The sequence below is a fragment of the Doryrhamphus excisus genome, chromosome 14 (genome assembly GCF_030265055.1).
Source record: "Doryrhamphus excisus isolate RoL2022-K1 chromosome 14, RoL_Dexc_1.0, whole genome shotgun sequence".
Classification (NCBI taxonomy): domain Eukaryota; kingdom Metazoa; phylum Chordata; class Actinopteri; order Syngnathiformes; family Syngnathidae; genus Doryrhamphus; species Doryrhamphus excisus.
The window spans coordinates 8,431,450-8,456,419 of NC_080479.1; the positions used below are offsets into that span (position 1 = coordinate 8,431,450).

The following is a 24,970-nucleotide window of genomic DNA, read 5'->3' on the forward strand; positions in this document are numbered from 1 at the left end:
GGTGTGAGACCACCGTGGTTCCTTTTGTGTTGAAATATGTTGGCCGCCGCTTCGTATTGGGTCGACGGGAACCACGTGACCGCGACTACACGACTAATTCCCAAGAATTCCAGTCATTTAAAGCACTAAAACCAACATATACATACACACACATATGTATATATTATTTGAAATGTGCAGTTTATCATTTGGCGTATTTACGTTAAACGTCGTGAGTTGTGTTTCGGTAACCGTCACTTTAGCTTGTGGTGTCAGGAATCACTTCCTCCGCTCCGGCAGCTAGTCGGCATCGCTTCTCGGCCTTTTGGCTAAGATCAAGTGTAGTATCTGTTCTTATCAGTTTAATATCTGATACGTCCCCGATATGGGGACCATATATTAAATTGATTTTTGGAACTGGGAGATGGAATAGGGGCTTGCTCCGTCCACTCCACGCATCGACCTGGTATTGCAGTACCTCCAGGAACGGTGCACCCCCTCATGCTGTTGAAGACAAACCTTAGAAGAATGTCCGCCATAATATATTACTTCATTTAGAGACAGGAGTTGTAGACGTACATTAACACATGATTATACTGGTTAGGGCCGCTTACTGGGAACAATGCTAATAATTATTATCACATACTACAGTGCATATTGGCCCTGTACCCTAGAAACCGCCCATGAATGATATGGAAAAGGCCGAAATGATATTGTGTCAAAGCCCGGGGCAGTGATACTGATAAACTATAGAGTTTAACCGTGTCAGTATCAGCCCCCGTAGCTGTCGACTCAGAGCGCGCTGCTCTGGTATCGTGCCCGTGAAACAACCAATCAGAGAACGGCGCACGAGGGTTTGTTTTGCTGCCGTCTGTGCTCTGTCAACATGTCAGCGGTTGACACTCCCGGCGAAAGACACATAGGGGAAATAGCAAACAGAATATTAGAAATGGAACGTTTTATCACCATTAATGAGGAGGACACTCTTGAAATGATGGAAAAAATAAAAATGCAAATACAAGTCGGAAAACCAAGGGCGACTGCAACTGCAAGAACGAACGAGGACTGGTAGAAAGTATTCCCCCGCCTGAGTTAGACAAATACGTGTCTATGTTTATTGTAACGTCGTTTCCGACGCTATGGAAAGGACACGACTGTGATCGCTAACAAGCTTTTATTACACAACAATACTGGCTACTGTCGGCCGTAACCACGTCGTTGCAACCACCGCCAGCAACGCAACAGTGCTTCCTCAACACGACACGCCCCCACCCCTGGTGCATTCACAGTCACCCGGAACAGTCAGACACTCAAGAGCACAACATGTCAACATGAACACGTCAGGGTCGCTACATTATTTTATCAATCAGAAAAGAAAATGGGGATGAATACGAGCCTGATTCTCTCAAATCAAAATTCAACTCTCTGGCACGTTACATGACGGAAAAACGAAAGTACGTGATAATAAGCTCATGATTAAATAGTATGTGATAATAAGATCATCACATGGTTTGTCTGGTATCAGGCCCAGTATCATGCCCCCCGCGTGCTAGAATACTGACACTTGGGGGCATGATACCTGGCCTGATACCAGACAAACCATGTGATAACCTATAAGTACAGAATGGGGACAAAAATTCACTGCTCTCAAACTGGTTTGTTTTCTTCAACTTGCTTCCAATGCACTTTTCTGGTCCAAAAAAGGGGAAACCTCCGACACACTCAACAGAGGCCCAAGAAGCACCCAAAAACGGCATAAAAATGTCATTGTTTGAGGGCGATGATTTTTGACAAATATGTATGTCGTTTTTTTCTGTTTTTTTTTCCAACTTGCTTATAATGCACTTTTCTGGTCAAAAAAGGAATAGAAACCTCCGACACACTCAACAGGGACCCCAGAAGCACCCAAAAACGGCATAAAATGCCATAGTTTGAGGGCGATGATTTTTGACAAAAAATCACAAGGGGTATGTCGTTTTTGTTTTTGTTTTTTTAAACTTGCTTGTATTGCACTTTTCTGGTCAAAAAACAGAGGAAACCTCCGACACACTCAACAGGGGCCCCAGAAGCACCCAAAACCGGCAGTAAATGCCATTGTTTGAGGGCGATGATTTTTGACAAAGTATGAGTAAAATAATGCGAAATAAACACTCACGTTAACAGGAAGTGTGTTGAAGGTTAAAAAAAAATACAATACACACGTGACTGTTTCCAAGCGATTTAGCTCAGCATAAAGTTCCTTTATCTGTAGATCGTTATATAAGAATGAAAAGTCTAAATATTTAGCAGCATTCGGCGTGTTTCAATGTTCATTTACCAGTGACCACAGCCAACCTTGATATGAGTCGTTTGGCGGCCGCCATGTTGCTTTTTATGTTTGTGTAGTTTTACAGTTTGCTCGCTAGGTGGCGTAAATGCCACTGCGCTCGCCGACTCATGCATTTACTTACTTCCACACTCTGTACGCCGCCAGTACCCGGATGTTACACTGAACACGCACCAAATCGTGAGTGAGTAATGCGTAGCACAACACCCTCATCATTCGCCGTAATGTTGTTGACTTCAATACAAATAAAACATGAAAAAATGGCAGCAGATGCCATTTTTTGAGGGCGCTGATTATGTAACCGTCACTTTAGTTTGTGGTGTCAGGAATCACCTCCTTCCCTCCGGCAGCTAGTTGGCATCGCTTCTCGGCCTTTTGGCTAAGATCAAGTGTAGTATCTGTTCTTATCAGTTTAATATCTGATACGTCCCCGATATGGGGACCATATATTAAATTGATTTTTGGAACTGGGAGATGGAATAGGGGCTTGCTCCGTCCACTCCACGCATCGACCTGGTATTGCAGTACCTCCAGGAACGGTGCACCCCCTATCAATGTTGAGAACAATGAATAACTACATAAATTCCAGCAGTGGCTGATTAACTAGATTCTTAAGTGAAAGGTGACCAGCGAGCGCCATCTTGTAATTATTCAGTGCATCAACACAGAAAAAGTTCCACTATGCGAATTAAGAAAGACGAACCTGACGAACAAGCATGTCGACATGAATGACACACCAGCAAGTGTAATGTTCCGTCAGCAGCATGTTTATTGACACAAAAGGACAATAATACAAATATGCGTGGGTTCTTGCGTAGGCGGGCTTTAGCCCATGAAAAGTCCACCTGAAAATACATATTTTGTTGTGTTTTTTTTTCTTTTTTTTACCAGAGCGATGTAAATAAATGTGGACTTTTTGTGTACCTGTCACTTCCAGACTGGCTCCTGTGACATAGCGGGCGTCGTCCGAGGCCAGAAAGGCGCATACGTCAGCGACCTCTAGTGAATAACACCGGTAAGTACATATTTCACTTCCTGTTAGGAGCGAGCGGGTCGATCCAAGCATCGATCTATGATACTAACGTTTCAGTTTTCATCTATTTTCACAAATGTGTTTTTGTTGTTGTTGTTGTGTACAAAGTTAGGGAGCAGGTCCTTGAACACAGGAAGGGGTTAGAGGCAAAAATGGATTTATTTGGACTGATGATTTAATTTTGGTCATAGAAGCGAGTTATTGGGTTATTTTGTTGCTATGGCTTATTACATTGTTGTGTTTAAATTGTTAACAAATTAGAGGAAAAATCATAAACTCATGCAATTATACAGAAAATTTGCCCTGTAAAAAGTGAAAGTTACTGACCCGCCGCCTCGCCCATCCGCCCCAGAGGCACCAACAACTTCATCTAGCACACAAACAACAGGACGGGACGTTAAAAGGCAGGCTGAGAAGTTCGCTCACGCCAAAAAATAAAGAGATTCATCAAAATTGCTAAGTGAAATTTGCTAAACAAGTGAATCCAAGCAAAAATGTGTGCATACTACTCAACGGCCACTGGGTGGTGGTAGAGGCTCCACGTGTTACAATGTACCTTGGACCAATAAAAAACACGCTGCACTTTGAACACCCCTTGTTGAGGTACTCCTTTGACCGGTGACACATACGTGTCGTGAGAGTGGGCTGTACCTTACTGATGACCTTCTCCGGGACTTTGTCCGTCATGGGCGTGGATATAAAACCCGGCAGCACGCAGTTACACCGAATCCCAAATCTGGACGCTCAAAAGATGAGATGGTATGACAGTTGAGTCCTGATGTTTGACGGCGTTGTTGTGCGTTCTCCTCACCTGCTGAGCTCCTTGGCGGCGCTCCTGGTCAAAGCCTCCACGCCAGCTTTAGAGGCGGCGTAATTCACCTGCCCCATGTTTCCCACCTGCGGACGCATTCCACACAGATCAAACCACCATCTTGACCTCCAGCCTGCTCCTCTCTACGGTGATGCCAAATGGTGGCGTCTTCCCTTGCCCACAATGCTGCCCACAGTAATGATGGATCCTTTGGCCGCTCCGCAGGCCACCAGAGCTTGAGCGACGGCCTGAGTGACCAAGAAGGAGCCCTGCCGCGACAGAGGAGCACCCGCCAACATCAAGAGCACGTCGGCCATGTCGCCGTGATGACATCACACATACTTTAAGGTTGACCTGGATGACCCTGTCAAAGTGGTCCTCCTCCATGCTGAGCAGGAAGTCATCCAGGGTGATTCCTGCCGCGTTCACGCAGACCGACGGCGGCTGGAAGTAACGAGTCTGCAGAAGAAAAATGAAACCAACGAGCTTCGATTTGTTTGTAAGTATTGCGGCGCACCTGGATGCTCGTCAGTAGCGTCCTGATGCTCTCCTTGGATGACACGTCCGCCACGGCCGCCATGTGACCCTGACCTCCCTGGTCACTCGGCAGGCTTTGTAGTGTCTCGTTCGCCGACTCCTCGTTGATGTCGGCAACCACCACAGAGGCGCCTTCCGAGGCAAAGCGCTGGCACACGGCCTGCCCAATTCCGCTGCCACCGCCTTAATGGGTTGTGTCGGAGCAGACAGAAACACCTTGATGCAGTGATGGATAACTTGCTTTCAAGTCACAAGTTATTACTATACACACTAATAACTACTTTAACAAAGTATTAGTAAAATAATGCGGAAAAAACACTCACGTTAACAGGAAGTGTGTTAAAGGTTTTTAAAAAAAACAATACACACAAGTCCGTAACAGCAAATGCACACGTGACTGTTTCCAAGCGATTTAGCTCAGCATAAAGTTCATCCTAAATCTGTAGATCGTTATATAAGAATGAAAAGTCTAAATATTTAGCAGCATTCGGCGTGTTTCAATGTTCATTTACCAGTGACCACAGCCAACCTTGATATGAGTCGTTTGGCGGCCGCCATGTTGCTTTTTATGTTTGTGTAGTTTTACAGTTTGCTCGCTAGGTGGCGTAAATGCCACTGCGCTCGCCGACTCATACATTTACTTACTGTGGACACTCTGTGCGCCGCCAGTACCCGGATGTTACACTGAACACACCCCAAATCGTGAGTGAGTAGTTCGGAGAACAACACCCTCATCATTCGCCGTAATGTTGTTGACTTCAATAGAAATAAACATGAAAAAAATAAACAGTAGCCATCTTGGTTACTTGGCGGAAGGGGAGCCACAAGTCGACTGATTGCAATTCACAACTACGATTTGAGGGTCTGGCATTATAAGCTTAGCGATGAGAAGAGTAAGTGGATAACTACTGATATCGTCACTTCCGGTAAGTCCGAAACTTCGTCCGCTTTAGGAACGCAAAACACATAGTAAAAGTACGGAAGTGCTGGATTTGAAATTAAGCCCTTTAAATTCACATCAAGCTGTTGTATAACAGACATATATATACATATATATGTATGGCAGCAACTCACAAGGACTATATATATATATCACTGTTTTGAATACATGTATGATTTGTACTTTGTAATTCAGAGTACAGTCGTCCCTGCCACATTGCAGTTCAAATTGGCCTTCACTATCATAGCTTTTACAAAAATACTTCTGAATTTTTAAATTCAAGCATTTGGCTTGAATTATTTAAACTTCGTAACAATTACAAAATGTAGGAAAGGGGAAAAAAAACATCTCAGACGAACGATAAATTAGGCCACCCTCAAGAGCTAGTTTTATTAGCAAATTGGTCACAGGGAGCAAACAAGTGTACAGAGAAACAGAAAACCAACATGGGAGGAGCTAGCGGTGCAGCACATGCTAGCACACACGTGGAGCATGTGCATCCACGGTGCATTAATGTGGATGCCCCCCCCCCCCTTTTAACGCCTGCGTCAAAACTATCAAACTCCACCAGGCTGAATGCACTCTCACACACACGCACACACACGCACACTTCTCCATCTGCTTCAGCAACACACCAGTTCCCCCCCAGTTTCCCACAGAGGGAAAAAGTAAATTCTTCTTTATAAAAGAAAAGAGTTCTCTAACTGTACAACTGTATAACTGTTCTATAACTGTACAGAACATCTACACACCGTCAAGACAGCCAACACAGTAAGAAGGGAAATCATGTCCAGAAGTAAGACGGACTCTGGCTCTAGCACCCATAATCCCCCCTCCCTCCCCCAACACATGCGGCACTCCTCTCCCGATGATGCGTCCCTGGCTTCGGAACCCCCTGGACCCGAAACGAGCCACCCGCTTCCCGTCAGCGATCGTCTCACGTCCCTCACGCGGACGGACGAGTGAGCCGAGGGCGGGAAGGCGCCAACTTTCCTGGTCTGACAGTCGGACCACCGGGTCTGATGCCACCTTGGCCTGCTCTGCCTCTCCAGTCCAGTCCACTTAACAGGAAGTGGTGCATGCGGGGTCTGCTGCAGGGCCCCCCGTAAAAAAAAAATAAGGGGAAAAAAAGCTTTTTGCTTCTCAGCCGGAGTCAGACTCGCTGGTGTCTGAGGATGAGGAAGATGAAGAGGATGAGGAGGAGTCTGAAGAGGAGCTGCTGGCGCTGAGGCGTGACGGCTGGGTGCTGGACTCGGTGGCGGGTTTCTCAACTGCAGAAGAAAAACAAATGTGATGACTCATACTAGGAGAGCCCATAGAGCTCAGGTGGGGGAGGGGCGCCTTACGCTTGGTTTTGGGGGGTTTCTTCCCAGAGTTGAGCTGCCCGCTGACGTCCATCAGCCTTCTTTCCAGCTCCAGTTGCTTCTCCAGCGCCAGCTCCTCACGAGACTTGCCGGCGCTGTTCTTAATTGCTTGAATGTGACACACAAAAGTTAAACACATGTACGAGCTTGGTGGCTCTTGATGGCTCGGGTGGATGCTTCCATGTGGCTCACCGTAAGGCTTGCGAGGCTTCTTCCTCAGACAGGTCATGACGTATCGCTCCAGCTCCCGCAGCGTTGACGGCTTCAGAGTCTCAAAGTCGATTTCGATCTCCTCTGGGTTGGTGTCGCGAAGCGACGGCTCGCGTGACTGGATGATGTAGACCACGCGGCCCAGCTTCTCGCCGGGCAGCTTGTTGATGTCCAGGCTGAGCTGACGCTTCTCGTCGTACGACATGGGCGCAGTCTCCTCCTCCTCGTCCGAGTCGAAATGAGGGATTATGGGCTCTGGGACAGCTTGAGACATGTTGAACATCATGCCTCCCTTTTTGGACCTGCAGGGGTGGGGGGCACAAGACCAGACTTAAAAGACGTCACCAGCCAGCAGTACCAGCATTGACCAGTGGGTGTCAGCACTCACTTGCTCTTGCTGTTTTTCTTGCTTGCGGCCTTTTTAATCGGCATCAAAGGAATTCCAGCTGCTTTGTTGCTCTTGGTTTTTGGAGTTTTGGCTTTGGGGGGTTTTGCAGGTTTAATCTGCATCAACTCCTCCTCTATCTTCCGATGCTTCTCACCCTTCTTCCTCTTCTTTTTGTCTTTCTTCTCTTTCTTTTTCTTGGGCTTCACTATGGGGCCCTGGGAGAGCGCAGTGAGCTGCTCATGGACAGCTTTCAGCTGAGGGGAAAGGTCACAGAGCGAGGTCAGACAGTGGCCCAAGAGAAGGACTCATTGGGCAGGTGTTTCCTGCACACCTGCTCCTGCAGCTCCGCCAGACGGTTGGCTCGCTCCTCCTCAGAGTCGGAACTTTGGCTGCTCTCGCTCTCACTCTCCTCGCTGCTCGGCTCACTTTCGGACGACGAGGAAGACGAGGATGATGAGGAAGAGGATGAGCTCAGGGGCGCCGGCTGCTCATCGGGCATCTTGGCAAAGCAGAACTCGAAGACATCCTGATGGAAGGGTCAAAACATCAACATTGTGCACATGAAGAGCATTATTTCCCGTGCCTTCTTCTCAAGTTACCTGGAGCTTTCGAGCCATGGCCACCACGTCGTGCTCGGGGGGGTTGTACTTGTAGCAGTTGGAGAACATCAGCCTGACATCTGCAGCTACCTGCTGAGCGTCTAAGTACTCCCTGCTGTCCATCTTCCTCTGTGGGCCAATCAACATGTTAAGCATTGCAAGGATAATTGTAAGGATAGCTACCTTGCTAGCTACCTTGATGGTGCTGAGGTCCATGGGCTGCTTGATAATTTCGTGGTAGTCGTGGAGCCCAAGCGAGGAAGCATCCACAGGCTTGTAGAAGGGCCAGGCGTACCCAGCATGCTTCTTGGACAGCAGCTCCTTCAGGACCCCGCTGCAGTAGCGCAGCTGGGGGCTCAGCTTGCTGCGACGCACCGGCGTTGGCAAGATGGAGTCGGGCAAATCTTTTTTGGGTGGCTTGATGGGCCGTCCGCTCACGCCTCTTCTGTACCCCCCACCTGCTTTGCCGCCCATTGTGACCGCCCCGTGGGCCGTGCTCATGCCTAGGCCCTGGCTGAAGCCCAGGCCCTGATTGAGCCCCAAGCCAGGACTGAGGCCCAGACCCTGGCTGAGCCCCAGGTCAGAGTTGTGGTCCACCCCCAGAGCACCGAGGGTGAGCGGGGAGTCATGTCCCAATCCCATCCCCATGCCCATGCCCATCCCCATGCCACTCACAGCACTCATTAAGGGCATGGCTACGGTGGTGGGCGTGGTCGTGTCTGCTTTCCTCTTGACGCCTTTTTTCTGCGACCCAAGAAAACGACGGAGTGTCAAAGCACGTTCATTTTTATTCTTTCCATCTTCTTTGTGGTGCATCTCACCTTGGCAGTGGGCTGCATGGGGGGCATGCCAGTCACAGAGGGGATGCTGTGCTCACTAGGCAGGGTCAGCTGCATGCTCTTGGTCAAGATGGTCTGCGGGGGCATGGAGATGATGCATTCAGGGGTCTCCGGGGTGGGTGGCGAGTACACGGACTGGGAGACAGCTGGCACCTGGTGAGCGGTCGTCACTCCGCCTGAGACTGACAGCGCAAAGACAATGTTCAATGTTTGTTGCATGTCGGGTGACTAGTGTTCACCGCTTCCTCACCTCTGCCCTTCTTTCCAGCTTTGATGGACCTGCTGCGTGGAGGGGCGGGGGCCAGCTCGATCTCTTCCGGGGGCATCTGAGCCACTTTCTGCAGGAAAGCTTTCTCAAGCGACTGGGCCATCAAGACGATGTCGTCAGATGGCTAGAGGGGGAGGGGGCATTTGACAGGTCAGCAATTTAACCTCAGTAGAATCATGTGATGTGTACCATCCTACCTTGTTATAAATGTAGCAGTTGGTAAACATGGTGTTGAAGTCTTGCATGCATTCACTGGCGCTGCAGTAGAAGTTATTCTCAAGCCTCTTCTTAATGGTGCCCATGTCCATGGGTGTCTTGATGATCTTGTGATAGTCCTGTGAAGAGGCGATGCATTAAGTGTTGCCTCCAAATGGGGACGTATAAGTACTTACGGGTAAGTTGAGCTTGACGGCGTCCACGGGCTCTTGAAAGGGCCAGGCAAAGTGGTGCCGCCACAAAGACTTCAGCAAGACTTTCTGCAGAAACTGGAGCTGGTTGGTCATCTTCCCTGCACGGCCAGGGTCCTTGACTGCGGGCTGCGGTGGCCCCAAGTGAGTCGCCTGGCTGTACAGAGGCATCCCGGGACTCTCAAAACCCTCGTAAAGCAGGGACGGTTTCCGGATCCGTTTGCCAGCTGTGCCAGAACCCTGGTCCATTGCTGTGAGCCCCATTATTCCAACCTCAACCCCACCATGGGAGCTGCGGAGAGCACAGTGTAGCATCTTAGCAGGACTGAAGTAGGGCGAGGCATTGTGCTTCTGATTCAAACAACTATTTACTTCCTTATAAACAATACATAATATTCAAATACTGTGGGTGCATTCATTTCAGGGACTCCTGCCTAAAATGCCTGAACAGCGCCCCCTTGCTGACACATGTAATCCTATCAGGCCATATGCTCCCGCCGACCCCTCTAAACACACCCCCAGGAGCTAATAAGTTGAGGTGAACATGGATGTGGCTCAGAGTGGGCCACTACCAGCCTGTTTAGCCACCTTAGAGTACGCCCCCTATTCCCAGAGGGCGGAGCTTCTGTTGCCATGTTACAGTCATGACTCAACTGCTCTTTAGATTTACAAACATGACTGCTTCAGGATGCCACCTTCTGTACACTATTAACAATTGTTTGCAAGGCGAGTGTCATCTTGTCACAGGAACTGATGCGTTGACCTAAAATGTGGTTTCAGGGATTTGGATTCTGTTTTGGTTATTGTGGATTGAATCAAGTCTTTATTGCTACATTGAATTCATCACTACAAGTGCACTTCCCTTTCATCAACCATGCATTGACATGGCAGTTTAACTGATTATCTAGACCAAATCATGATCTGTCTAGTTTATAAAAGTTTATAATATCAATTTTGAATGATACAGCATCTGGAAACATATTTGTCAGTTAGTGTACTTTATTATTTTTAGAAGGTACAACAAAGCAGAATGGTGTTAAACATGAATTGAAAAGGCAGTAAAAAACAAGTGGGGCAATATAAAACTAGTAAACTCTAATTTGAGTGACACTGGGCTCTGTAACCAAGCAACCGACAGCTCAACCCAATACCACCAGCCCGTGTGGTGGTCCTGATAGATCATTAGCTTTGGGCAAACTATATTCTGTACTAGCGCACCCGGCTGCGGCAGAGCAATAACGGTGTCTGTGATCACAACAATGACTTGTCATCACAGAGCAGTCAACAGTCGATTCGTAGACCAGTGCCTCCGAAGCACAGTAGCAGTGGTAAGAAGACGGTGGTGACAAATGGGTCACAATGGTGGCCGGGTTACGAGTGTAAACGGGAAGGTTACGGTGGGCTAAAGCTAACTACAAAGGCTAGCAGCGGTTGATTGAGGCGCTACGAATATGGCGCCGGCGTCATGCTAACACAGGCAAAATTTCACACTTTAAAGCCCCTCGTCATAAACTCTGCGCCCAGTCCATGTCCCATTCAACATCGTTTCATTGAGCCATGTCAGCACCCACAAACACCGGCATCGACAACTCGTCAAATAAAGGACCCAAATGTGACAAGAGTTCAAAATATTGCCTCCGATGAGAAGCTAAGAGTCAAGTTTACCAGTAGATACCTGTCAATGAGCGGGTTAACGGCCATATCCATCAGGATGGATCCGGATTGTGTTTAGCTAAATTCAAGCCAGGATCCGGTTCCGTTCCTCTGCCCGTTTCGCGTTACCGGCTCCCTCCAGTGGCGATGTTCCCCTCTCTTACTTCGTAGAAATGGCGCCTGCCTAGTTTCACCCGCTCCTTTATAGACCGACAACAGAGCCCATTGGCCAAGCTTGCTCAAAACGTCCACGCCCTTTAAGTTTCTATTGGCTCATGGTGTTGCCAGTCAACGTCACCACACCCTAGACCCTGACACCGTCTGTGAAGTCTTTGAATTCCACCAATTCAAAGTCGTCCCTTTACTGTAAAGTTGCACGTCGGTGTTGATCGAGATTAGTCATTTACGGTATGATCATACGCTTTGCTTTCCACTAATAAAGCAACATTAAATGATTGCAAGGACGTTGAAAGCGCCTCTATATCTTACATTACGTCAACGTTTCCAAAGCGACAGCGGTGATTGGCCAATAGACAAGCAACGCGGGCTTTCGAGGTTGAGACATAAATTCCCATTGGTTGCGCTTTCGGGTCACGCTCTTAGCCAAGCGCGTTGGCTCCGCCCCACTTACCAGAAGATCCGCATTTTACAGTCGCAGACGTACGGCGGTCGCCATCTTTAAGCACGACGATGTCAAATTTAATCGTCGAATTATGCGCAGGTACCACGACAAACCACCACCTAACACGCATATGTATGCTTTAAATGTCATAAACGCTTCGACACAACGCCATTATTCGTGTTTTGTAACACGCGTGAGACGAAACAGGACAGGAGAACACAATCCCGCGTGGCGAACAAAGGGTATAATGGCTGAAAAACAGACGCGTTTTAACATCTTAAAACCAATTAGGCCATCATCTAAATTATCAAACGACTGTAAAAGACACTAGAGGCCACACGGAACAACAGGATGACAGTAATTATACCATAGCTTTGAAACTACCTTAAAAGCCACTTTCAATGTTTTAAGAAACTGTTACAACTACAAGACATAACCTCTTTGATGCCAAACATTTGAAAGGACGAATGCCATCAAATGAATGTCGAACTTAACAAAAACAAACATATTCAAAGTGTAAACGGTTACTCAATCACGTGCACCCATCCCCCACTCCAAGGTTAGAGCCTCTCAACAATGTCACTCAAACATGCCCTGAAAAGTAAAAACCTACACGGCGACAACCAAAACGTGTCCACTGCCAAACTTTGTAGAAAATTGCGCGAAGCAAATGTTTCGTTTAGGTAATAAAATAAATAAGTAGACGTCAAAAGTATACCACCAAAGTCGTAATGATAACAGACAAATGTCGACTGTTAAATCCAAAGACAATGCGAAGCCTGTCGTCAAAATATCTCCTTATCTTCCAACTGGATACTTTTTAACCAACACATTCCCTCCAACATGTCCGCCGCCTTCTCCCATTCTCGAGGATAGATGGGGGAGGGGAGTCACGTGACGAGACAGCGCTAAGGACGTGGCACTCCAAACTACGCCACCAATGGATCCAATGAGTGTCCTCGTCAACAAAAAACGTTCCACGTCCTTCTGCCACAAACCATTCTTGACGAAATCGAGCAAGTTTGGAAAGTATGATCGGTCTCAAAAAAGTCCAGACAAAGAGCAGCATTGGATTCCGCGGGGCTTGTCTCTCGGCGATTGGGCAAGGTTGCTCACGTGACAAGCCGGGTTTATGTGTTTTTGTTAGCGTGGTGAACACCGACGCTGCTTTGTATCTAAGTCTTCTACGACCGAGCGTGTCTCAAAGTTGATTTGCATACAAAAGGCAAATGAAGTTAAAGGCGTCCATTTTCTTCCAGTACTTGACTGCTGACAAGCTCGTGTTGCGTCGCGACAAAGCACTGCGCATGCGTCACTGCAATGGCGACTGGAGACACGCACGGCTTCTTTTTTTTCTTTCGGAAAAACAACCATCATGAGCGCCGACTGTGGGGGGCGGGGTTTAAAATATGCTTAGTAAACTCCCGAGTCTGCTATTAAAACATTAGTTGTGTTTTATTTAAAAAAAACAACAACGAATTTTATTTGTCTTCTATTAGAAAAAACAATAACAAAAAATGTGATTGCAGGGCGGCTCTATGCATACAGCCTGCATATTTCATTTCAGTTGTGAAACAAAACAAGCATAAAAATAGAAACCTGGAGAACTGATATCCATAAATACGATTGGTCATCGTGTTTGCATTATTCATTCATTCATTTTCTACCGCTTATTCTCACGAAGCTTGCAGGGGTGCTGGAGCCTATCCCAGCTGTCTTCAGGCGAGAGGCAGGGTACACCCTGGACTGGTGGCCAGCCAATCACAGGGCACAGGGCATAACCAAACAACAAATACCGTAATCTGTATAATATTTTGGTCAAACACAAGAAAAATACACTTTTTCATCCTGCTCACATCCTTCCACGTGTCAGGGGTTTGTGGGTGTGATTTCGGCATTTGCAGCAATTTTCTTTTTCATTTGTTTGATTGTGTGTTTATTTTTGGATTTTTGGATTATTTGTTTGGAGCGTTTGCATCTGTTGGCCACCGTATTATTAAGCAGTTGATTGGCTGCAATTGACTGAAATGCACTGCATGATATGTCTGATTTAAATTAAATAATCTATTTCCCGGGCGGCACGGTGGCCGTGTGGACCTCACAGCTAGGAGACCAGGGTTCAATTCCACCCTCAGGCATCTCTGTGTGGAGTTGGCATTATCTCCCCGTGCATGCGTGGGTTTTCTCCGGGTACTCCGGTTTCCTCCCACATTCCAAAAACATGCTAGGTTAATTGGCCACTCCAAATTGTCCATAGGTATGAATGTAAGTGTGAATGGTTGTTTGTCTATATGTGCCCTGTGATTGGCTGTACCCCGCCTCTCGCCCCAAGACAGCTGGGATTGGCTCCAGCACCCCCGCGACCCTTGTGAGGAAAAAGCGGTAGAAAATTAATGAATGAATGAATCTATTTCCCGGTCTCATCTACACCAGTCATGCAGTTTCTACCTGAGTATCAGGAAGCAGTGGCAGAAGGGGGGTGGGGGGTGGGGGCTTTGAAGATTACATCACAATCAGCCGACTCTGACTCAACACTGGTGTGAGTCCCTCATTGCAGCAGTCGCTGACCACACTAACAATCCAAGTCATCCAACTTGAAAGCAGTCTTTAAAAGCTTTTTTTTAATTCTTCTTCCTGACCACGCTCTTACTTTTGGAATGTGATAGCGTTTTCTCCTGGTAAGCGTGTTATTTGATAAAGCACGCTGGAAATGTGTACATTTAATACTGCTTGGTCATACTGAGCCATCAAAGTAGAATTTATGGAAACAGACGCTAACCAGATTGATGCCTCTGCCAGGACAAGGAATAACCATAAGTTTAGACGTAAAGACACTCATTCTATGTAAACAACGGCGACTTGATTATGCGTCCATGTAAAACAAATTGTCGGTGTGTGTGTGTGTGTGTATGCAGTGACGCCTGTCTCTATACTCTCAAAGTGAGCATTTCCATCTGAATGGAAGTTTTTTTTTTCTTCAGGTGGAGAGAGTATCCATGTAGCGATCAATGGTGGCTTGTTTCATTCTCCACCTGACAAAGCAGCTACGGCACAGGAAACTCAATCCAGAAGATCACTGACATGAAATGAGATTACACAAGATTAACGTGCTTCCTAATCCAGAAACAAATCTCTTTTGTAGCGTATGTCACTGTGCCCCGGAAAGCTTGCAATGTCCAGCCTTTATCAACATGATGATTTAGAAACAAAACAGATAAATATGATATTGATACATTACTATTCATGAAATGCTTTTTAAGATAGCATTTAAAATCAACTTTATTGATGGGTAGGATTGAGAAATACCTACATAGTTTTTGGTTAGTTGTTGACGACCATCATTTGATTTGTGTCATCTTCTGACTTTCCTAAGGTCATGACCTGTCTCAGCTCTCTGTCGCCACCTGATGGCTGCTCGAAGTAGCACTTGTTCCGGAGTTGGCTTTCATCATCACATTGAACCTCCAAAAATCCTTCCACTGTGAAGTAAGTGTACTATTCGGGGTGTCACAAGATCTCGTGAGATTAAAACATGACAAAACACAAAAAGTGTCAAATAATAAATAAATACATCACTTGATAAATGAATATGGTTAGGGAACCCTGATCATTATTCCGGCCTTCAATATTGCACTATTGTAGTATATTATTATTATTGTTATATATTATCATAACTGCATAACTTTATTTGTGCTCAATTGTGCTTATTGTCAATTTGTGGGACAACAAAAATTTCATTGTTTTGTGTGGCATGGTTGGATAAAACAGTTTGTTTCATTGATGTTTTCATTGGGGCTGCACGGCGGTCGAGTGGTTAGCGCGCAGACCTCACAGCTAGGAGATCAGGGTTCAATCCCACCCTCGGCCATCTCTGTGTGGAGTTTGCATGTTCTCCCCGTGCATGCGTGGGTTTTCTCCCGGTACTCCGGTTTCCTCCCACATTCCAAAAACATGCTAGGTTAATTGGCCACTCCAAATTGTCCATAGGTATGAATGTGAGTGTGAATGGTTGTTTGTCTATATGTGCCCTGTGATTGGCTGGCCACCAGTCCAGGGTGCACCCCGCCTCTCGCCCAAATACAGCTGGGATAGGCTCCAGCACCCCCGCGACCCTCGTGATGAAAAAGCGTCAGAAAATGAATGAATGAATGTTTTCATTGATATAAACTCATGTTAAACTTTTGTCTCATCTTGTTCTTGCGGACCCAATCTCATCTCATGTGTCTCGTGACACCCCATAGTACTCAGACACACACTTACATAAACGTATACAGTAAGTTGCAAATGGGGGATAGCACTCCTTTTAATGAATTTGAATGTGAATTGTGTCAATTTGTCTATCTGCGGCCCTCAGGTGAATGATGATGGTTGAACTTCAAGTCCTGTTTGACTGCTTAGACATACGTTTTTGGTTCAACACCAAATCGTACCATTTTTGGTGCAATGCCTTGACTTGAAATGAAAGGGACACAAAAACACTCCTATTTATCCTGCCGTGATGGGTGTGGACTTGAGGGATCTTTTTGCTGAGTCAGGATAATATCAAGTTATACTACATGACTGTTTTATGCCACTGGGAGGCATCCCAGTGCTATCCTTCACATGTTTGATGGAGGCTGTTTTGTTTCCGTCACTAGATGACGCTAGAGAGCAGCTTACACTGCTTGGCATCATAACTGAGGCCTGATTTTTTTATACCAGAAATCACGTGGTTGATACCAGAGAACAGGGGGAGACTTGCTAGTGTAGACTGAATTAGTTTTTTTTTTGGTCACGCGTCCCTATGCAAGTAAAGCAAAATCAAGGGTGAGCGGACGCCAGCATCATGTTTGCATCAGTAACGCTTATCAGAGCGAAACAGCTTCAGTGAGCTGCGTTGTTGTCTTCATTCTAGAGTTTCAGTGATGCCCTGACGTAGATGTAGACGTTAGATTGTCATCTTTTAGGGAGCGCGTAACAAAAGTTTCTGTCCATTAAACTGGACAATAATGAGCTTGAACTTTGTTTATTCTGAATGAATATATTCATCATATACATTTTCTCCTTCACATCAAGAGGAGTCAGTTGAGGTGGCTCGGGCATCTAGTCCGGATGCCTCCCGGACGCCTCCCTGGTGAGTTGTTCCGGGCATGCCCAGCCGGGAAAAGGCCCCGGGGCAGACCTAGGACACGCTGGAGGGACTATGTCTAACAGCTGGCCTGGGAACACCTTTGTGTCCTCCCGGTGGAGCTGGAGGAGATGGCCAGGGACCGGGAAGTCTGGGCTTCCCTACTAAGACTGCTGCCCCCGCGACCCGGACCGGATAAGCGAAGGAAAATGGATGGATGGATGGATCATATACATTTTAGCATTTACACTTTACTTATGTGATCGGAATCAGTATCGGTATCGGTCGATTTCACTCATGGATGATTGTGATCGGTATCAGCATAAAAACCCTGATGGAAACATCCCTACACATATATATATTTTTTTTCATGTTGAGGTCCAACAAACTCTTTCAGTCACTACATGCCACCTTACCGTTGCTTCAACGAAGGAAAACGAAAGTGAAATTCCACAGGGATGGGGCTTTCCCACATGCAAGTGCAGGCTATTTTGGCAAAAGACACCACCCACACTGTTTGTGTCAGCCATTTTGCATTGCAACCTTCCAAGCCCTGAGATGGCAGATGGTTTACGGCTCAGGTGCACGCCACTCCTTTTTGACATATCTGGTGCACTGTCAAAAAAAACCTTGGTGTGTACATCTTTAACTTCGTAACTGTTAGGGTTTGTCTACGAGGATTTAAGCCAGGGGTCTCAAACACGCGGCCCGCGGGCCAAATGTGGCCCGCAGGACACTAGCGAGAGGCGGGTTACACCCCGTACTGGTGGCCAGCCAATCACAGGGCACATATAGACAAACAACCATTCACACTCACATTCATACCTATGGACAATTTGGAGTGGCCAATTAACCTAGCATGTTTTTGGAATGTGGGAGGAAACCGGAGTACCCGGAGAAAACCCACGCATGCACGGGGAGAACATGAACCCTGGTCTCCTAGCTGTGAGGTCTGCACGCTAACCACTAGCCCGCGGTGCCGCCCATGAATGTTCATGTTAAAGGTTAAATAACTGTTAATAGTTATCCTCCCTATCAATGTGGAAGTGGTAAGTTTTTGGCTATTTAAGTTTAAAGGAAATAACTTGAAGGCTACCGTTTAGGTCGCTAGCTCTCTAGTTTGCGAGTTAGCATGTGTCTCAAGACCCTGCAGTTGCTCAGTATGTTGTAAATAAAAAGAGTATAAATGTGACTATAGTCGTGTTTTGTCTATAAATGACTATATTACTGTACTGGATGATAGCGGTAATAATATTTGGTCCGGCACATGGACCATGTCAGTCGCTTCCCCTTGTGGCGAGCTTGTTTCTCATTTTGCAGTAGCTCCCCTTCTTGTCCAGCAGTTCTCTGTGCGTTCCCTGCTCCTGAACTTTGCCGCCCCCGATCACAACGATCTGATCGGCTTTCTCGATGGTCTTGAGTCTGTGAGCAATCACCAGCAGGGTTTGGTTGCAGCGACTCGCCAGGGTGTGCAGGACCTACGAACCAGTGAGATAATTGACTTAAAATGCAATTCCAGTGTCCACTTCCATATGCTTGTGTTACCAGAACATGAACAAAATGGTGGTATAATTCATTCATTCATGAGGGTCGCGGGGCCTATCCCAGCTGTCTTCGGGCGTCAGGCAGGGTACACCCTGGACTGGTGGCCAGCCAATCACAGGGCACATATAGACAAACAACCATTCACACTCACATTCATACCTATGGACAATTTGGAGTGGCCAATTAACCTAGCATGTTTTTGGAATGTAGGAGGAAAACGGAGTACCCGGAGAAAACCCACGCATGCACGGGGAGAACATGCAAACTCCACACAGAGATGGCCGAGGGTGGAATTGAACTCGGGTCTCCTAGCTGTGAAGTCTGCGCGCTAACCACTCGACCACCGTGCAGCCTTGGCGGTATAATATTGTATTGAATTATAGAGGGGTCTACACGGCCCCCTTTCATCTTTCTGTGTAGTTTGGACATACCTTGTTTTCACTGTGCTCATCCAGAGAGCTGGTTATTTCATCCAGAATGAGGACCTGTGGCTGCCGAACCATCGCTCGAGCAATGGCGATCCGCTGCCGTTCACTCTTGGACAACAGGCTGCCCCCCTCGCCCACCTCTGAGAAAACGCATCAAAACGTGAGCATTCATTTTTTTCTCCTTCCTCAAAAGCGGACACCCTCACCCGTATCGTAGCCTTTCTCCAGCTGTGTGATGAAGTCGTGGGCGTTGGCCTGGCGAGCTGCTTCCTGGACGGCATCCATGGAGCAGACATCAATCCCGTAGGCGATGTTGTGTCTGACTGTGCCAGAGAAGAGCACCGGCTCCTGGCTGACCAAGGCGATCTGTCAAAACACCCCCAGGTTAGTTTGGAATGATGCTGGGGGCACACTCTGGTTCTACTGAGTCAAATTGGAAATCATTTAAAAATCAGGCTGCATGTTTTTTTTCCGCTTCACCAGCTGTCAGGAGTGGGAGTTGGCTTTTGGGCCTTCACCTTCTTGCTGAGGAAGTGGTGATCGTAGGATTCCAGTGGAGCATCGTCCAACAGGATCTGGCCATCCAGCGGCTCGTACCAGCGCTTCAGCAAAGAGGCACAGGTACTCTTTCCCTCTCCCGAGGGGCCCACCAACGCCGTCATCTGACCCGCTTTCAGCTCCAAAGAGAAGTCCTGGCGGGAAACATGTTTGCCTTCATGCTTGAGTGCAGCGTTCATACAATGACGTGTCAGACCCACCTGGAGCACAGGTACGTTGGGGCGTGTCGGGTAGACGAAGTTCAGATGTCGGAAGACCACGTGTCCCTTAAGCTGATCGGGTGCTTGTTCCCCTTTGGTGCTGACCTGAGGTTCTCGATCCAGATACTCAAAGACTTTAGCAGCGGCCCCGACTGAGTTGACCATATTGCAGCTGATGTAGATCAGTGCCTGACGGGACACATTATCAGCAGACATTAAAGCTGGAATGGGATGCCACCATCTCGCTTTGAAGGACACAGTTCAGTTCCATTTTGGGTTCATTAGAGCCGTGATTTTCAACCTTTTTTGAGCCACGGCACGTTTTTTACATTGGAAAAATCTTGTGCCACACCACTAACCAAAAATGTTACAAAATGTCACCGCGACCTCACACGTGCATCAATAAGTCTATCGGAGGAACAAGGTAGGTGTTGCCACACGGACCAATATTACATTGCTCTGCCAGTCTTTACACCACAGACACTCCACAGTAGCCACGTTTTTACATGACCACTTTTTCTCTTTCCGAATGACCTTTTGGGAAACAATGGTATCCATGGAAAGAAATATTCCAATCTCTTGTCTACATGCGCCGTGAAAATCCAACAGAATAGTCAATGGGTCATGTGCGGTAAAACGTAAGCATCAACATCACGTGATACCGACTTCCCCGAGTTATTCTTTCACTTGTTGGAATAACTCCGTATTGCCAGTTTTTCGTCTGTCCAGTCTTGAAATTTAGTTTGAATCAAAAACAAACTTGGCTTAGTCCAGTGCCGATTGCTGGCCTCCATTTTTAAAAGTGAAGAACGTCTGGATCTGCGTGTTACGTCATATCTGAGCATGCGCTGAAAGAACGCACCCGGGATCAATTTAAACAGGAAAAGATCAAATTCAATCTTGCTAATATTTTATAATTCAACTCGGGACATGTTTTATATAGATATATATTTTCTTTTTGAATAAAACTGGACTTGTGAATAAAGTATAGAAGGGTTTAGATTCTGTTCCACAGATGGTGGTAATGCACACGAAAGCCGCTTTCCAACCGCCAATAAACAACAGAAGAAGAAAAACACCACGAAGAAGAACGCACCCTGACAAATTTCCGTTTGATACCTGAATTGGATTGGTGAAAGGAATATTCCATCCCTGTTCAATTCTTTCCGTTTGCGCAAATATACCAAATGCAATTGGAATATTTGGGTCCATATATTCATGGCTATTGACATAATATTTGCAAATGATTGAATCAATGTTAGCGCGCAGACCTCACAGCTAGGAGACCAGGGTTCGGTCCCCGCCCTCAGCCATCTCTGTGTGGAGTTTGCATGTTCTCCCCGTGCATGCGTGGGTTTTCTCCGGGTACTCCGGTTTCCTCCCACATTCCAAAAACATGCTAGGTCAATTGGCCACTCCAAATTGTCCATAGGTATGAATGTGAGTGTGAATGGTTGTTTGTCTATATGTGCCCTGTGATTGGCTGGCGACCAGTCCAGGGTGTACCCCGCCTCTCGCCCAAAGACAGCTGGGATAGGCTCCAGCACCCCCCGCGACCGCCGTGAGGAAAAAGCGGTAGAAAATGAATGAATGAATGAATGAATCAATGTTAACTATAAAAAGTGATATTGGATAATTCCTCACGGCACACCTGACGGTTTCTCAAGGTACACTAGTGTGCCGCGGCACAGTGGTTGAAAATCACTGCATTAGAGAACAAAATGCAAAGCATGAAAATTGAAAGCCACCAGCAGATAATTCAGCGATAATATCATTCTCAAATTCCAAATCTCTATATGGGATCATACCCTGATGTTGCCCCCGAGGTCTGACTGGTAGAGGATGAAGGAGACCAGGTCGCCGGTGCTAATCTGCCCCCTCTGAATGAACAACCTGCCGTACCACAACATCAGCACCTGCGTGGCCAATGCTATCAACTACACACACACACACACACACACACACATGTAAGCTATCAGACCCCTCCCCATTAATCTCCAAAAATCCTTGCCATCTCACCCTGCGTAGGAGAAGGTACACAATCCTGCTGGTGTCTCGCTGGGCTTTGAGGTTGTGCGTGTCCAGCAGCCGGTTGCCATAGTGACGGGCCTCGTGTTTCTCAGCGCTGAAGCTCCGCACCGTCCGAATACCTAAAATGATCTCATTGGCTGTTTCGCTGGCCACAGCCACAGAGTCCTGTATGGCCACTTTTAATCGCTGGAGAAAGAAAATGAGCCACAAAGTGGTCAGCTGTGACTGCGTGGATTAAAATGAGCACGGTCATAACTTTGTGTGCTGAGTAGATGTTTCACAACCTGCTCGTGCTTGTTGTAGATGTTCTGTATGAGGCCAGTGACGGGCACCTCCATCAACACTAAAAATGTCAGCTTCCATGACAGTTGCAGCATGAGGGCCAAGATGACCACTTTCTTGATCAGGTTCCTCAGCAGGACGTTGATGTTGAGACACGCTGTATCCCCCATCAGGCTGGTGTCCTTAGACAGCCTGGAGGTCATTTCACCTGCACTCAAAGTACATACACTTTAAAACATAGCCTGCCTCCTACTGTCTTGGAGCCCAACCCCAGCCAGTAGTGTGTCAATTGAAATCACTCAATTTAGTCCCGCCCCTTCCGCTTCGTAGCCGAATGGCGAAAGTGTCAAGAACCATCACTAGCACGCTCACCAGTTTTGGCTGTTTTGAGTGCAACATCTGCACTGGATGCACGCTAGAGGTCTACACGGCTGTGCTTTTCCTTGGCCGCCCCGCCTCACATCCGTGGTGAAATTTGAGCAGCCAGCCGTCAGCCGGCCGAACAAGCGCAAAAATTAAATTACCTCTTTTCAGCTCAAGATAGTATAAATTGTGTGAAAAAGATGATATAAGGAAGGATTATGGACAATAAAGGTCAGGGGTCTCAAACATGCGGCCCGCGGGCCAAATGTGCCCCGCACAGTTTAATGTTAGTGCGGCCCGCGCAAGTTTGATATGGATGCTGTATGGTATCATGTACCCAGAAAAAATTATTACAATTGATTAATGTTCATGTTAAAGGTTAAATAACTGGTTAAATAAATAAGGTTAAATAACTGTTAATAGTTATCCTCCCTATCCGTGTGGAAGTGGTAAGTTTTTGGCTATTTAAGTTTAAAGGAAATAACTTGGAGGCTACCGTTTAGGTCGCTAGCTCTCTAGTTTGCGAGTTAGCATGTGTCTCAAGACCCTGCAGTTGCGCAATATGTTGTAAATAAAAAGAGTATAAATGTGACTATAGTCGTGTTTTGTCATGTCTACAGGGCTCTAATAATGCTTTGTTCATTTTAATCTGAAAAAAATCATTTGTCTACCCACCAACTATATGTGGTTTATTAAGTTTTTATTATTTGCCGTTTTATTATTATTATTATTGTTATATTTATTTATTACTGATTGATTGATTTTCTTTATTCTTGATTTGTTTATTTATTTTTCATCTTATTTTGTGTAGAAAAATAAAAAGTAAGATATTTGAGAACAGGGCGGCACGGCGGTCGAGTGGTTAGCGCGCAGACCTCACAGCTAGGAGACTGTGAGGTCAATCCCACCCTCGGCCATCTCTGTGTGGAGTTTGCATGTTCTCCCCGTGCATGCGTGGGTTTTCTCCGGGTACTCCGGTTTCCTCCCACATTCCAAAAACATGCTAGGTTAATTGGCCACTCAAAATTGTCCATAGGTATGAATGTGAGTGTGAATGGTTGTTTGTCTATATGTGCCCTATGATTGGCTGGCGACCAGTCCAGGGTGTACCCTGCCTCTCGCCCGAAGACAGCTGGGATAGGCTCCAGCACCCCCGCGAGAAAATGAATGAGGTTTCCAGCTCATATTTTCATCTATTGTGATCCCCCAAAAATGTATTTTATAGTTATAGTATATTTTATAGTTTTGACCTTACTTACCTGTCTTAACGGTTTCGAAAAATGCAACTTCCTGTTTGGTCAAAGCTTCAAACAGATTGCCATTCACTCTGCACATGAAGGAGCTCCTGGCCCATGTAAACAGCCCCCCTCTGCAGCCTGCGCCCACCGAGCTGAGCAAATAAAAGACAACATCAAGACACATCGGAGCGGTTTTGCCATGCAAGGAGTGTGGTGGTCTTTGGTAGGCACCTTCCCAGAGAGTAGAGGCCCATGAGGAGGATTGCTAAGAAGAATTCACTTGGCAGGTCAGGACCACGCAGATGGTCAATGATCTTCCCCGTGTAAAACTGGATGGCCATCTGACCTGAGACACACACATAACACATACGTTCAGGTCACTTTATTATCATAATCGTCATCATTATTATTATGATAATGTGATATTTACAGACAACAGCCACGGTGAGAAACAGGAAGGCAGCAAACATCACAGGATAGTCAGGCTTGTACAAGCGGACCACCCTCATGAACAACACTCTGGGCTTGTTTCGCTTCTCTTTGTCGCCTCCGAAGTCCGGGACGACGACTTCCCAAAATGAGGCGGCAACCAGCGATGCTCCGGCGCACATCAGCCAGCAGCGCGCGTCCGCCATGACTCCGCACCGGTTGTCGTCCAGGCGCAGGGCCAAAGCGCCGGTCTCCAACACGGCTGGAAGCGCACAGTGCGCAGCGAGGAGTCGAGCCGGCGCCGGTGGCAGTCCTCCGAGGGCGGCTGCTGTAACGGCGGCTAGCGCCAAACACCTCAGCAGCGCGAACACCCACACGAACCCCAGACGCGCGTAGGTCTCGCGTGTGCTCTCCAACGGCGCCACCACGACCGTGGCGTACACCAAGCAGGTGTCCACGCAAATTGCTAGTATCCAAGCAAAAACTTGACGAGGGACTGAAATCGTCGCCATTCTTAAATAGCTCCGAAGTGGAATCAGCTTGTACTTTCATTTTCTTTTCTAACTTCTCCGTATACTGCATCAGTGGGGCGGGGCTACGCTAGCTTGCTTTTACCTCGTTTACCAAACGTTATTCATGGACTTTTATCAGGCTACAACTAGGAGTGGTTGGAACAATACAATTATTAATAGTGGCGATAATAATCTTAGTAAATTAGTTGTGTTCTATTTGGATGAGGATCTGCAGAATGTGTTTATTTGTTGTTTGGGGCAGCATGTCATGTCAGCTTGACAGAATAAAGACATGCCATAT

At 46.9% G+C, this 24,970-nt stretch overlaps 3 protein-coding genes, 1 long non-coding RNA gene and 2 other non-coding genes across 14 annotated transcripts; 3 read left to right on the top strand and 3 right to left on the bottom strand.

The window, feature by feature from the left end:
* The first annotated feature begins 288 nt into the window (after positions 1 to 288).
* Positions 289 to 479, top strand: LOC131102442 (U2 spliceosomal RNA). The gene has a single exon (XR_009119437.1). It is a non-coding gene; the product is annotated as a U2 spliceosomal RNA (small nuclear RNA).
* A 2,185-nt stretch (positions 480 to 2,664) lies between these two features.
* On the top strand, positions 2,665 to 2,855 carry LOC131102443 (U2 spliceosomal RNA). The gene has a single exon (XR_009119438.1). It is a non-coding gene; the product is annotated as a U2 spliceosomal RNA (small nuclear RNA).
* Positions 2,856 to 3,055: 200 nt separating this feature from the next.
* hsd17b8 (hydroxysteroid (17-beta) dehydrogenase 8) lies at positions 3,056 to 5,534 on the bottom strand. Of its 6 annotated transcripts, XM_058047035.1 has the most exons (9): positions 5,199 to 5,298; positions 4,667 to 4,869; positions 4,492 to 4,608; positions 4,322 to 4,418; positions 4,150 to 4,234; positions 3,990 to 4,074; positions 3,666 to 3,708; positions 3,230 to 3,304; positions 3,056 to 3,150 (listed from the first exon to the last, which is right to left on the bottom strand). In XM_058047035.1, exons 1-9 carry the CDS (start codon positions 5,242 to 5,244, stop codon positions 3,131 to 3,133), a joined length of 771 nt encoding a protein of 256 aa, XP_057903018.1. In that variant the 5' UTR covers positions 5,245 to 5,298; the 3' UTR covers positions 3,056 to 3,130. The 6 variants fall into 6 exon arrangements, 2 of the variants coding, with proteins under 2 accessions (XP_057903018.1, XP_057903019.1); XM_058047036.1 differs by lacking the exon at positions 3,056 to 3,150 and having other exon boundaries at positions 3,230 to 3,302; XR_009119277.1 differs by lacking the exon at positions 5,199 to 5,298 and adding an exon at positions 5,332 to 5,534 and having other exon boundaries at positions 3,070 to 3,150; positions 3,230 to 4,074.
* A 453-nt stretch (positions 5,535 to 5,987) lies between these two features.
* On the bottom strand, positions 5,988 to 13,283 carry brd2a (bromodomain containing 2a). Its single transcript, XM_058046672.1, has 12 exons — positions 11,377 to 13,283; positions 9,687 to 9,993; positions 9,492 to 9,629; positions 9,277 to 9,418; positions 9,009 to 9,208; positions 8,383 to 8,931; positions 8,188 to 8,316; positions 7,920 to 8,114; positions 7,589 to 7,842; positions 7,183 to 7,502; positions 6,973 to 7,098; positions 5,988 to 6,897 (listed from the first exon to the last, which is right to left on the bottom strand). Exons 1-12 carry the CDS (start codon positions 11,406 to 11,408, stop codon positions 6,770 to 6,772), a joined length of 2,520 nt encoding a protein of 839 aa, XP_057902655.1. The 5' UTR covers positions 11,409 to 13,283; the 3' UTR covers positions 5,988 to 6,769.
* Positions 13,284 to 14,522: 1,239 nt separating this feature from the next.
* On the top strand, positions 14,523 to 21,011 carry LOC131101476 (uncharacterized). Of its 2 annotated transcripts, none has more exons than XR_009119206.1 (6): positions 14,523 to 14,654; positions 15,350 to 15,462; positions 18,839 to 18,987; positions 19,084 to 19,216; positions 19,274 to 19,440; positions 19,540 to 21,011. It is a non-coding gene; the product is annotated as an uncharacterized LOC131101476 (long non-coding RNA). The 2 variants fall into 2 exon arrangements; XR_009119207.1 differs by having other exon boundaries at positions 19,105 to 19,216.
* tap2a (transporter associated with antigen processing, subunit type a) lies at positions 16,086 to 24,723 on the bottom strand. 3 transcript variants are annotated; one of them, XM_058046674.1, is made up of 11 exons: positions 24,159 to 24,723; positions 23,960 to 24,074; positions 23,750 to 23,880; positions 22,130 to 22,335; positions 21,834 to 22,031; positions 21,623 to 21,751; positions 19,815 to 20,003; positions 19,575 to 19,748; positions 19,263 to 19,422; positions 19,060 to 19,196; positions 16,086 to 18,561 (listed from the first exon to the last, which is right to left on the bottom strand). In XM_058046674.1, the coding sequence occupies exons 1-11, from the start codon at positions 24,667 to 24,669 to the stop codon at positions 18,361 to 18,363; spliced, it is 2,151 nt and encodes a 716-aa protein (XP_057902657.1). In that variant the 5' UTR covers positions 24,670 to 24,723; the 3' UTR covers positions 16,086 to 18,360. The 3 variants fall into 3 exon arrangements, with proteins under 3 accessions (XP_057902657.1, XP_057902656.1, XP_057902658.1); XM_058046673.1 differs by having other exon boundaries at positions 19,575 to 20,003; XM_058046675.1 differs by lacking the exon at positions 21,623 to 21,751 and having other exon boundaries at positions 19,575 to 20,003.
* Positions 24,724 to 24,970: the final 247 nt, after the last annotated feature.